This window comes from Haliotis rufescens, unplaced genomic scaffold (genome assembly GCF_023055435.1).
Source record: "Haliotis rufescens isolate VD_foot unplaced genomic scaffold, xgHalRufe1.0.p SCAF_5, whole genome shotgun sequence".
Taxonomy (NCBI): domain Eukaryota; kingdom Metazoa; phylum Mollusca; class Gastropoda; order Lepetellida; family Haliotidae; genus Haliotis; species Haliotis rufescens.
The window spans coordinates 705364-718122 of NW_025964223.1; the positions used below are offsets into that span (position 1 = coordinate 705364).

Genomic DNA, 12759 nt, shown 5'->3' on the forward strand with positions numbered 1-12759 from the left:
TTGTGCAAACGAGTCAACCTGAATTTTAACCTTTTTCTTTGGCAAGGTCCGTTAGTAGTTTGTCTTTTACATCCATTCTGGGTGTGGGTGTGTCTTTGAAGTAAAGGGATCAAGTTTGTTCCTACGTTGATCTGTTGTATGTCTCTGAATTAACGGAATCAAGTTTCTTCCTTACGTTGAACTGCTGTTTCTCCCACTAAGCTACCTCACAGACGACTCACGTTTCCAAGCTTAAGGTCGTCAAGACAAGGCATGGGTACACGTCGTATGACCCTCTCGACGTTCGCGCCAAATTGTGGCGACATTGAAAGTCTGAACGCCTACAAAGGCCGTAAATGTGCCAAGAGTCTCAGTACTCATTATTTGCTTATTCGATTTGAACACGACACAAAATTAATCTGTATTAGCTTTTTAACAACCGGTACATTTGCACCCGCGACAAAACTAATGTATGTACTTCTCTCAATGGCATGTTAATGCTTGAAACTGCATCTCCAAAGCGCAACTCCAACGTGGACAGTTGCTCGGGAATTTTCACTTCTTGAGTGTAATCACCGGTTAGGTAAAAGAGGAGGAGGGTTTACAGCAAGGGCATTGTGAACACTCCTCAAGTTATGTGGGATGTGAATAACGCCACACGCCGGTTGTCTTGTCCTGCCCGCCAGGACCCGCGTTGTAATTCCAGTTGACGGGAAACAGCCAGGTACTACTTTTGTCTCTCGGGTTATAATTCGCAGCACGCACAGCACATAGCGGCAAGGCTCGGCGTCCGCGGTCGGGGGTGGGACGAGGATAGATATCAGATGAGGAGTTTAATTCATGAATCCTGCACACTGGGGATGTGAGACACGTATCAAACTACATGCGTTGGTGGGGGGAGGTAATTGATTCACGGCGTTAGATCGAAATGCACAGCTAGAGCTGGTGTTTTTCCTCACTTTGTCATCATTTACTTCAAGTCTTTCATGCTATTCCGTAGTTTACAATGACTAGATAGGCTATGGTTCGTAACCAGACCTCTTCCACTGTAATCTGTGTATCAGATTGAACGCTGGACATACAACTGATAAATAGCTGTGTAGCAGTGTAGGGATTGTCTACGTATATTCATCAGGCACACGCCACGGGCGTGAGAAGTATATTTATTTCAGTATTGGAGGCCATAGGCCAATTTACATGTAAAGGATTAATTGATAAGTGATTTACAGGAGGAAGCGCATTTATGACCATTGCGGATTTCACAGTTTTGACAATCGTACACACAAGGCTTTTTCACATATTTGGCTACATTAATTAATACAAAACTATTATTACAGCTTAAAAGCCTTTCCAGCGAAATAACACTCTTACTATTATGATATATATCCAGAATGTACATACGTTTCAAATCAAAATATGCAGGACATATAAGAAATGTATTTTATCTTCAATTCAGCTAGAACTACACATTTCACAAGTCGATGATCACAATCAATACCTTAGCGTCTCTCTAGGTTACTACGAATGGGCAATTCACACCCCCCTAATGGACAAAGAAAACATTTAAATTTTCTATTTCTAATGCCCGTTACATACAATTCAGTCCCAGATAATAATTTGAATTGATAACATATTCTTGGTGATTCACAATTTTTTACATGAACCATCTGCATATTACAATCCTGCAAGCGTTGTTTAAGCATATTTAAAAAGCGCTTTACATCACCGACACTTTGTGCGTTCCATACATCTCCAAGTCAATAAGGGATGTCGGGTAGCCTCGTGGTTAAAGCGTTGGCTCGTCACGCTGAAGACCCGGGTTCGATTCGCGACATGGGTACAATGTGTGAAGCCCATTTCTGGTGTCCCCGCCATGATATTGCTGGAATATTGCAAAGAGCGGCGTAAAACCATACTCACTCACTCCAAGTCCATAAAGATTCAGCAGTTGTTTACCATGTGATGCCCATGTGATCCCTGCACTGTCATCTACTTTCAACACAAACATATAACATTGTTGAGGTTACCAGTCCAAAACCGCGCATCAGTATTTTATACATTTTAGATGACATTCAACATATAGTCCATATCTACTACTCAATCAATAGTACTGTATTGGATGCAATATTTTTACGAACATCTAAAATTGGAATAGAATGATTCCACCGACTGACGAACAGAGTATCCCCATATTTCGGCTCCATACAGTTGTACTAAAAGTACAATTAGTTTTATTTTAGTATCAAACAATTTAAACATCAATTTACTGGCATGTTATCAAAAGTGCTTTATTTGTTTTAACAACAAGTGTTTCAATGCATTTGGTCAATGAAAGTCTTTTAGAAAATAATATACCTAAATAATTGCAAAATGCTTAGACCTTGATAAAGTAATCATCCAAAAAACATTTTGATCACGTCGTAGAGGTCCACCTCTGCTAAGAACCAAAATTTCTGTCCTAGCCATATTAAATTGAAGACCCCATATTTTACCAAAAATATCTAATACATCAATGTTTCTTTATAGCTCAACCACAGTGTCATCACGTAAACACAAATCATCCCATATAACACTTACAACAATTACAAATACTCGTGACTTTCAGAAATTCCTCGAAGCCCACTATTTTCTAACACTGACTGAAGCTCCAGCATAAACATTGTGAACAAAAACAGACTAAGCACACATCTTTGTCGTACACCGCGTGATGAATGAAAGTACTCTGATATTGAACAATTAGATGTTCTAACAGCGCTCTGTAAAGATGAGTCCTTGAGAACTACAGCAGTCGACCGTGTATATGCCCGTCTTCTTATTGAAAACCATAGCATCTTCCTATTTACAGAGTCAAACGCCAAAATTAACGATAAGACAATAAAACGTGCATCTGCGTTTGGAAAGTTGTTTTGGACAAGACACTGTAGGGTGAACACGTTATCAACAATACATCCGGCTTATGATTCAGGAAGAGATCTTTATTGCGACGCCAAATAGTGGGAAATCAACGATACCCTGAAACACATAATTACATCATAAATAACAGGAATAACCTAATCATCAACGCTACATAAAGGCTATATGAAAAGGCAAATCGATGATCCCATTTGTGCAACTAAACGTGTACCTTTATCTGTAAAGAGTCTTTATATTGATTTCACATCAAAGTGTGTTTTCCTCGTTTGGTATAACACGAAATGTGTTGTATACAAAGTTTGTTTATAAAAGGTATCAAGTTCATGTCTTCGCAGTACAGTTTTCCCTCAAAACATTTCGTTCGTCTTATAAAGTTGTCCTACTCCATCGTCCTACGCCGTTCACGTGACTATGCATGCTGGGTAATGCAAATGCAAATAAAAACCCTTTCTCTGACAAAAGTGGAGTCCACTGTGCGATTCCAACTTTATCATCATCATAATCATCATCATCATCTCTGATTGATTTTTTCGTGTACGCCCAGTGGAATCTGTCTGGGTGGATAATCGAGACTGAATATTTTATGGTGTTGACATTTTATATTTATGAATAAAAAATTACGGCAGAAAAAAATATTTGTCGGAAAACTATGTGTTTGCTTGATAGAGTGAGTGAGTGAGTTGGGTTTAACGCCGCTTTTAACAGTATTCTAATTATATCGCGGCGTGTCAGCTTAATGTGGGAGGAAAGCCCGAAGTGATGCATGTCTCAGACGTTTACCATCCGATGAAACCCACGAGCACGGATTGTGCTGAAAAACCTAGAAACATAATCGGGGCGAACCGGGATTCGAATCCATTGCTTGATAGAAATTTGGGGGGCAGTCTAAGGCGCCGCGATTCGCTGTGCAGAGTTGAGTCCCCTGGGCACGCCAGAAACCTATGATTGTGGGTTCGAATCCCGGTTCCACCCGATTGTTTCTAGGTTTGTCAGCACCATAGCCGTGCTCGTGGGTTTCACCAAAGTGGTAAAAGTCTCAGACCTGGATCACTCTGGGCTTTCCTCCCACATTAAGCTGACACGCCGCGATATAACTCACTAATAGAAATTGGCTATGCGGTTAGAAACGTGTAATATTTATGTACGATTTTGACGGAGGTTTGTGTTGAGAAATGTTACTCGTGAAACGAGTGAATCTCGTTCCAATATTGCTAATCACAAAGGGCTTAGTCGCTTTTGTTTCCAAGGTCATTCGTCATCACTTTCATCTTTCCCTAACCTACAACACTTACCTCGGAATGTCACGATTTGGTCACGAATGTTGCCGATGTTTTATCTAGTTATCGGGAAAAGCCGAGTGATCCTGAGTGGAATGCACAAAAGGAGATTGTTTTTATGTGGTTGTAAAACTTTCTAAATGCGTAGATCCCTTTCGGGATACTGTTGGCACCCGAGGAACATCGTTCAATTTTATCTGATATAAAGTTTAGTAACATTAATGTTAAATTTAGAGCTGAAAAACAAAAACGGTAGATATTTAAACATAGAGAAATCACTTAAAAAATGTCCAGCTTGCAATAAGGATATAGATTCACAAATTACACCGGTTATGTGTAATAGCAATGAAACATTATTACACTACTTGGGTTATGCTTTTAAAAATCATGTTTTGTAATGCTGTGACATTATTATATTTACGACCTCTGTTTATTATATGATTTTGTCTTTGTGTATGGTCTTCATGCAAATAAAATGCTTCTCCTCCTCCTTCTTCTTCTTCTTCTCCCCTCCTTCTTCTCCTCCTCCTTCTTCTTCTTCTCCCCCTCCTTCTTCTCCTCCTTCTTCTTCTCCTTCTTCTTCTTCTCCTCCTTCTTCTCCTCCTCCTCCTTCTTCTTCTCCTCCTTCTTCTTCTTCTCCTTCTTCTTCTTCTCCTCCTTCTTCTCCTCCTCCTTCTTCTTCTTCTCCTCCTCCTTCTTCTTCTCCCCCTTCTTCTTCTCCTTCTTCTTCTTCTTCTACTTCTTCTTCTTCTTCTTCTACTTCATCACTGACAGTTTTGCTCTTCCTTTCAGAATGTAATAGTATAAACTGGGGAATAAACCAAGAGGACATGAGCCGATGTAAGTTGATCCTAGTGGCAACTTTAAAGTTGTCAGCTATTTATATCCGAGTACTCATACCCGAAAACTTAATAAACCGACATTTCGTTGTTTGTATACTTTTCTTCTTTTCTTAACGTATAATAATCATTCGACCATTGTCGAAAACTGTATAATGAAACAAAGCTCGTAAACGGCTATTCAAGAATGGGACGTAAACCTCCTCTATGCGTTTCGTTTTGTGACAGTTGGTCATGCTTTCAGTCACTGGTTTGTCTGGCCCAGACTCCATTGTTTACGGGCTGTCGTGATATGGCTGGAACATCGCTGATTGCGATATGAAACAATATTCACTTACTCACTGATCTTTCGGAGCAATCCTTTTTTATGGACTCGTCAGTTTAACAACTGAAGTCATGTTTTTGAATCTATTGTTTACATTGAACGCTTATTCTTTCAGCAGACTTTGCAGAACAATATCAATTTGATAACGGGGCCGCTCCATTACTCATAGAAGGTAGGTATATCGTTATAACACGGAGGTCCCCTACAACGTGGGAGAAAGTGGGTGGGGTGGGTGGGGGTGGGGGGTGTTGAGGAGAGAGAGAGAGAGAGACAGAGAGACACACACACACAGAGAGAGAGAGAGAGAGAGAGAGAGAGAGAGAGAGAGAGAGAGAGAGAGCGACTTGACAATTGAACGGTATGTGGACCCCGGGGAAGTTTAGACTCCCAGTATCCCGCTTGTCATAAAAGACTAAAGAGGATCGGGTGGACAAGCTGGCTGACATGGCTCATCGTGTGCCATCTTGCCCCGATAGTGTGGGGCGTTCCTCATGCTTTCAGATTCCAGTATTTACATGCCGGTGTGATACAGCTGGAATATTGCTGACTGCGGCGTTAAACAACATTCACTACATCATTGATTGTAACAAATACGAATCGTAGTGGACGTTGCTGATGCACCTGCGTTTGTGTGGCTGCAGCGTTCACGGACGAGCTGTTACGGCAGATGACAACAGAGCCCCATATGGATCGACTAAGTATGGAGCAGGCACAGTACCTCAAAGACCGCCTTAAGGGCTTGTATGCCTTCCTTAAAAACCACCCTGCACTTATGGACAGAAGGCTAAAGGTTGGATCCAGGAAACCACAAATACCACAGAAAAATAAATATATACCGCAGGTTGGTACATTCTGATATTATGGTTTATATATATCTGACAGCTCGGGTCTCCATCAGTGGGGGGCGGTGGGTTACCTGATTGGTCAAAGCATATGATCACCCCGGTATTGCGGGACTATTGCGTAAAGCTACGTAACACTATACTCACTCACTACTATGTGTAGTTATTACATACAGGGAAACCCCCTCGACTCTAAGAACGGGGGAGTATATGTCGATTTATAAGTAGTTCGAGACAAGCGGAGTCGATATTTATATTACGTTCCATCATATTACGGCATTCGAGCTAACAGATTTACTTGTAATAAACTCTCCTTGTTCCTTCTCACTACCCACGTTATTACAAATTGGAACTAAAGACCCACGAAGGCACTTGGTGTATAAAACAATACTACATCCTTGTATCGGGCGAGTATGTTAACTGAGTAGGAAATCTGCCAAAACCATGCGTCAGTATTAGCAACTTTCGACTCTAAAACCGAAATACATGCCCATTCCCTTTTTTCTACTGAATTCCAAATCTTCTTAAAATCCGTACAAAGATAAATATATTGCTGGACCCAGCACATGTACCACCAAATCACTGATTCAAGTGAACCCTGATCCGCGATACACATTGGCACCAGGCACATTGGTAAAGGTGTTCTTTATGCATATGGGGGCGGTCGGGTAGCCTAGTGGTTAAAGCGTTCGCTCGTCACGCCGAAGACCCGGGTTCGATTCCCGACATGGGTACAATGTGTGAAGCCCATTTCTGGTGTCCCCCGCCGTGATATTGCTGGAATATTGCTAAAAGCGGCGTAAAACCATACTCACTCAACTTTATGCATATGAATCAGATGCGCTCACTTTTTTGCGAACACTAGGTATCATCACTATTTGATGGTTATTCATAAAGGTATGCTTATGATATATCGGCATCGTACAATCGACTCTGATATTGGAAGAGATTTTTATGATGATGGAAAAGTCGCTTTAATTCCACAAGAGAGTTCTTAACGGCAGATAAGCAATTATGCAGCTATTCGCGTCCAAAGAAAGGAAGTTAAAGTACTACGTCTCACTAACAGATCGTCCTAAAATGTCCACAGCAAGAACGGTTTTCAATCAAGGTTCCTGTTGTTTAATGTGTTCAGCTCAATGTATTATCTGTATACTAACTACCCAGACAGTATCCCGACAACCTCGTTCATGCAGGCAACTACCATCAACTCGTACAGTTTTTGCTTTATTAAATACCTCAGAATATATTCGTCACACAAAGGTAATACTCATAAGTACGCTAGTATAAATAAATAATGTCGTTATCCCGTTGAAAAGCACCGTTGAAAGTAAATAGAATATCGAACTTTTTATTGTGTATCGAACATACATATTATAACGAATAAGGCCCCCTTGATGTTTGATGTTAGTTCAAAATATTCTTAAAGCGTTAAAAGCTTGCCTAAATCATGCTTCATGTGCTCGCGTGTAACACATTTTGTACTGTGCAGCGAGAAAATAGTAGTTGTTGCGAACGAAACAAACCTTGTTTGTCAGTGCAATACTAGCGTTCGTAATTTCCCCAAAGTTGTAAACGTCTGTGTCCTGCGTCACAATGGGATTTCCCCCCCCCCCCCCCCCCCCCCCCAACGTTAAGGTGATACGCTATGATGTAACCGAAATGCTGTTTAAGCGGCGCTTAACCCATTACACTTCAATATTTATTTCAAAACCTCTTATTGACTTAGCCTGTGACGTTCACGAACACCACGACTGAATTAAGTGTATTTCCAGCAGCATCTGTATCAATGATCACGCTAATAACGTTTAACTGACGGCATTAACACTGTAACCACCTGACATTTATCACCCAATTGACGTTTAACATATCTCGCATACTGACAGTATTTACGCGTCTTGACGTAGTGTATAGCGGAATTTCTTGAATAAACGCCCGGGATAGGAACCTTCAGAGCGAGCGAGTATTTACCGATATTCCAACAAGGACACGACGCGGGGACTTCACACATTGTACCCTTGTGGGGAATCGAACCTGCGTGATGAGCGAACACTTTAACTACTTGGCTCCCCCAACGCCCCACAGACCTTAAGAAATAACTAAACACCCCGTGCTTGTTGAAAGACTCTACTGTAATTTGTTGTTGTAAATACATTTCAGGGAGTTTTGTTGTTTTAGTTGTCATTTTGTACCTGATCCAGGTAGCATTGTATAAAATATATTTCAACTAAACTAAACGCTGGGTGCAAGAAACGCAAAAAATATCGCCCGGTCAAGCTACAACCCTAAACCTGAACCTAACCCTAGCCCTAGCTCTAGCCAGCCTGAGCCCTAACCTTAACCCTAACCCTAACCCTTGCCCTTGCCCTTGCCCTTGCCCTTGCCCTAGCCCTTGCCCTTGCCCTAGACCTTGCCCTTGCCCTAGCCCTTGCCCTAGCCCTAGCCCTTGCCCTTGCCCTAGCCCTTGCCCTTGCCCTAGACCTCGCCCTTGCCCTAACCCTTGCCCTTGCCCTTGCCCTAGCCCTAGCCCTTGCCCTTGCCCTTGCCCTTGCCCTAGACCTAGCCCTAGCCTTTGCCCTTGCCCTTGCCCTTGCCCTAGCCCTAGCCCTTGCCCTTGCCCTTGCCCTTGCCCTAGCCCTAGCCCTTGCCCTTGCCCTTGCCCTTGCCCTTGCCCTTGCCCCTGCCCTAGACCTAGCCCTAGCCCAAACTCTAACCTAACCTAACCTAACCCTAACCCTCAACCTGTTCCATACGCATTGAATAAGATTTATTTCAACTAAACTAAAACTTTGACAGCCCTGTCAGTCCGTTTCATGTTTACCGTCAAAGGAGAGGCTGAAGGGAATTAGTTCTTAATCCCAATATTTTAGTTTTGATGTTTTTCTTGTGTGCCATCAAGCACAGTTGAACTAGATCTATAAGAAAGCCTGTTGCAAACGTCTTTCTGCAAAATAAAGAGCATGCCTCGAAAATAAAGACGGTTTAAAGACCTGCCAAATTACAATGTCCGGCGCTTATTTAAAAGTATTCTCGGATGGATGGATGGATGGATGGATGGTCTACATCCACCCACCCACCCAACCCCACCCCCACCCACCCACCCCATCAATAAGGAGATTCTCAAAAGATCAGGTTCATGTAACGATTTACAATAATATTAATCAAGCATATATATCACAAAGGTTGGAACAGTTCTCTACATATATCCAATCTACAAATAGTGAAAACTGTTAGTATTATTACTGCCACATGTTGTTCACGATATTCTAAATGCTATATTCATACTTAGAAAAATCTATAAAATCCACCAATATATGTTCTCATTACCGGTAGTGTCTTAGACAATTAATATCCAATATCAAATTATGATGGTGCTTCACTGACTAATGTAAAGTGGACTTTGTTCTGCGCCGTAATTTTAATATTAAAAGTTGCAAGTACCTCATTAAGTGTCACGTATCCTTGGTGATTGTTTCTTCCTGAACGAAGACAAAGTCTATATATGGATGAGATAGTACCAATTGATAAATGTCAAGCGGTTGGTATGAGTACGAGAATACATTGACAACAAAATGTCAGTTTCAGATTAATCTAAATTAAACTGCAACATTAGATACTAATATCAATAATCCATTATCAAGTGTGTGATATATCCGGTTTTCGTTCATCCTGTAGAAGTTGGGGAAGGGGGGCGGTCGGGTAGCCTTGAGGTTAAAGCGTTAGCTCGTTACGTGGAACACCCGGGTTCGATTCCCGACATGGGTACAATGTGTGAAGCCCATTTCAGGTGTCCCCCTACGTGAAATTGCTGGAATATTGCTAAAAGCGGCGTAAAAAACTCACTCACTCACTGTGGTATTTGGGCGATTATGTTTTGAAATTTCTGTATAACTATACACAAATGACATAACGTTCTCATGGCAGGAGCACCGTCCGGGCACTTTTAATGTTGGCCCTCTGATACCGTTACCGGGCGCAGTGCCATGTATTGATGGCATCGGGGTATTGTCCAACTGCCGTTTACTTTATTACAATGGTTACAATATATTGAGCCCCAGGGACCCGCCTTACTCATTGTGATTGGCCCTTGTTTATGACCTCCGTCGAAATATAGGTCATCTGCCCCTTGCAGTATGAGTGGATTGGTTTAACGCCTCTTTGAACAGTTGTATCTCGGCGTGTGATCTTAATGCGAGAGGAACGCCGGAAGTGATGCGGGTTTCAGACTTTTAGCACGGGTATGGTGCAGACAGACCTAGAAACATAATCGGGGTGAACCTGGATTAGAACCCACGATCGTAAGCTTTTGACGTGCCCAAGGGACGCTACTCTGCACAGCAAGTTGCGGCGCCCTACACGACTGGGTCACCCGTGCCCCCTAAGCCCTAGCAACCTATGCTGGTCGTATAAGGCGACTTGGTTTGCGTGTTACCTTACTCAGACGTAATGATCGTGATTTCAATCACTGGTTTGTCTCTTCCACACTCGATTGTTTACAGGCAGCCGTCATACCATTGGCATATTGTGTGGCGGAAAACCACAAACTATCTTAGTTTTATCAGAAGGAGTGTCAGTAGTTCCGTGTGTTCACTCTCTCACTCATTCCGACCCATGGGGAGTAAGGTCCCTTTTTTGGTGTACGGATATATTTGTAAAAACTACTTTTTGGTAATGGGGAAAGAAAAAGTAATAATAGCATTTCAAATTTGTTCTTCGGTTCTTCAAAAGGTTATCTTTAGTAAGTTCAATTTGTCTCATCGTTCTTTGCAGGATAATCTATAGCATGTTCAATGTTTGCGTGGTGAACTTAAGTCCACATGCGCTGGTACCAAACACATGTATGTCTTTCAGATGTTGATTCACCTTCACAGTATTTATGATCAGAGAAATGCTGGTATAAGTAAACCAATTTTTAGAAACGCCACGACTGGGAATGGTCGGGCAGATAAGTAATCACCACCCCGTGCTTGTCACAGGAATCCACTGTTATTGAGTGTGACTGGCTGTTTCGGCTAGGATCGCTTCTCGTGATATCATCAGGTTCACTTAGCTCGATTACTATTATTCGATATTTGAATTGATGTTCAAGGTATCCTCTTCAGTGCGACCCCGAAGCTGCCTATAATCCTTCCAAACAACTTAGAGTGAAGCCTTTGTTCATCTAATGCTAATTCAACCATGTTTCAGAAACGTACCTTCCAGAATGCCCTATCAGAACCCGTGTGTCCGTCTAGGACTGAATGGCGGCTGCTCAGGTCAGCACGTGATATCAATGACACGGAAGTAGAAATCTTCCAGCCGCCAGAGGGCAACGAAGGTCACCAATGGTTCTACACAGTCACCTGTAACACACAACATGAAATCATGGACAACCCAGAATGCCCTGCGTGTTGTCGAGGAATCCATCGGACAAGGTAGCGTAGCCCTTTTCATTTGTTTCTAGTTTTGAAAAATGACTGACGGACAGAAGTATTCATTCACTACAGGCCCATAACACATGAACATAAGTGTGTGAATATAGGTAGAATGACGTATACATGAAGGAACATACAGGATGGATCATGTTAAACATGAAGAATAGTTGTAAGTATTTAAAATTTACTACCAGATGGGGCATATTTAGAATGACGTATACATGAAGGAAGATGCTGGATGGATCATGTTTAACACGAAGAATAGTTGTAAGTATTTAAAATTTACTACCAGATGGGGCATATTTAGAATGACGTATACATGTAGGAAGATACAGGATGGATCATGTTTAACATGAAGAATAGTTGTAAGTATTTAAAATTTACTACCAGATGGGGCATATTTAGAATGACGTATACATGTAGGAAGATACAGGATGGATCATGTTTAACATGAAGAATAGTTGTAAGTATTTAAAATTTACTACCAGATGGGGCATATTTAGAATGACGTATACATGTAGGAAGATACAGGATGGATCATGTTAAACATGAAGAATAGTTGTAAGTATCTAAAATTTACTACTGGATGGGGCATATTTAGAATGACGTATACATGTAGGAAGATACAGGATGGATTATGTTTAACATGAAGAATAGTTGTAAGTATTTAAAATTTACTACCAGATGGGGCATATTTAGAATGACGTATACATGTAGGAAGATACAGGATGGATCATGTTTAACATGAAGAATAGTTGTAAGTATTTAAAATTTACTACCAGACGGGGCATATTTAGAATGACGTATACATGTAGGAAGATACAGGATGGATCATGTTAAACATGAAGAATAGTTGTAAGTATCTAAAATTTACTACCAGATGGGGCATATTTAGAATGACGTATACATGTAGGAAGATACAGGATGGATCATGTTAAACATGAAGAATAGTTGTAAGTATCTAAAATTTACTACCAGATGGGGCATATTTAGAATGACGTATACATGTAGGAAGATACAGGATGGATCATGTTAAACATGAAGAATAGTTGTAAGTATCTAAAATTTACTACCAGATGGGGCATATTTAGAATGACGTATACATGTAGGAAGATACAGGATGGATCATGTTAAACATGAAGAATAGTTGTAAGTATTTAAAATTTACTA

General features: G+C 41.2%; 1 protein-coding gene across 4 annotated transcripts in view; it reads left to right on the forward strand.

The window, feature by feature from the left end:
- The window catches only part of LOC124111825, a 46666-nt gene that overhangs the window by 18761 nt on the left and 15146 nt on the right, over positions 1-12759 (forward strand). For 2 of the 4 annotated variants that reach the window (XM_046471651.2, XM_046471654.2), the window contains exons 2-5: positions 4962-5009; positions 5452-5505; positions 5975-6174; positions 11363-11589. In XM_046471651.2, the coding sequence (XP_046327607.1) occupies positions 4962-5009; positions 5452-5505; positions 5975-6174; positions 11363-11589 (529 nt within the window). Of the gene's footprint in view, positions 1-4961; positions 5010-5448; positions 5506-5974; positions 6175-11362; positions 11590-12759 lie in introns of all 4 variants that reach the window. The other 2 variants (XM_046471650.2, XM_046471652.2) reach the window with 1 other exon arrangement.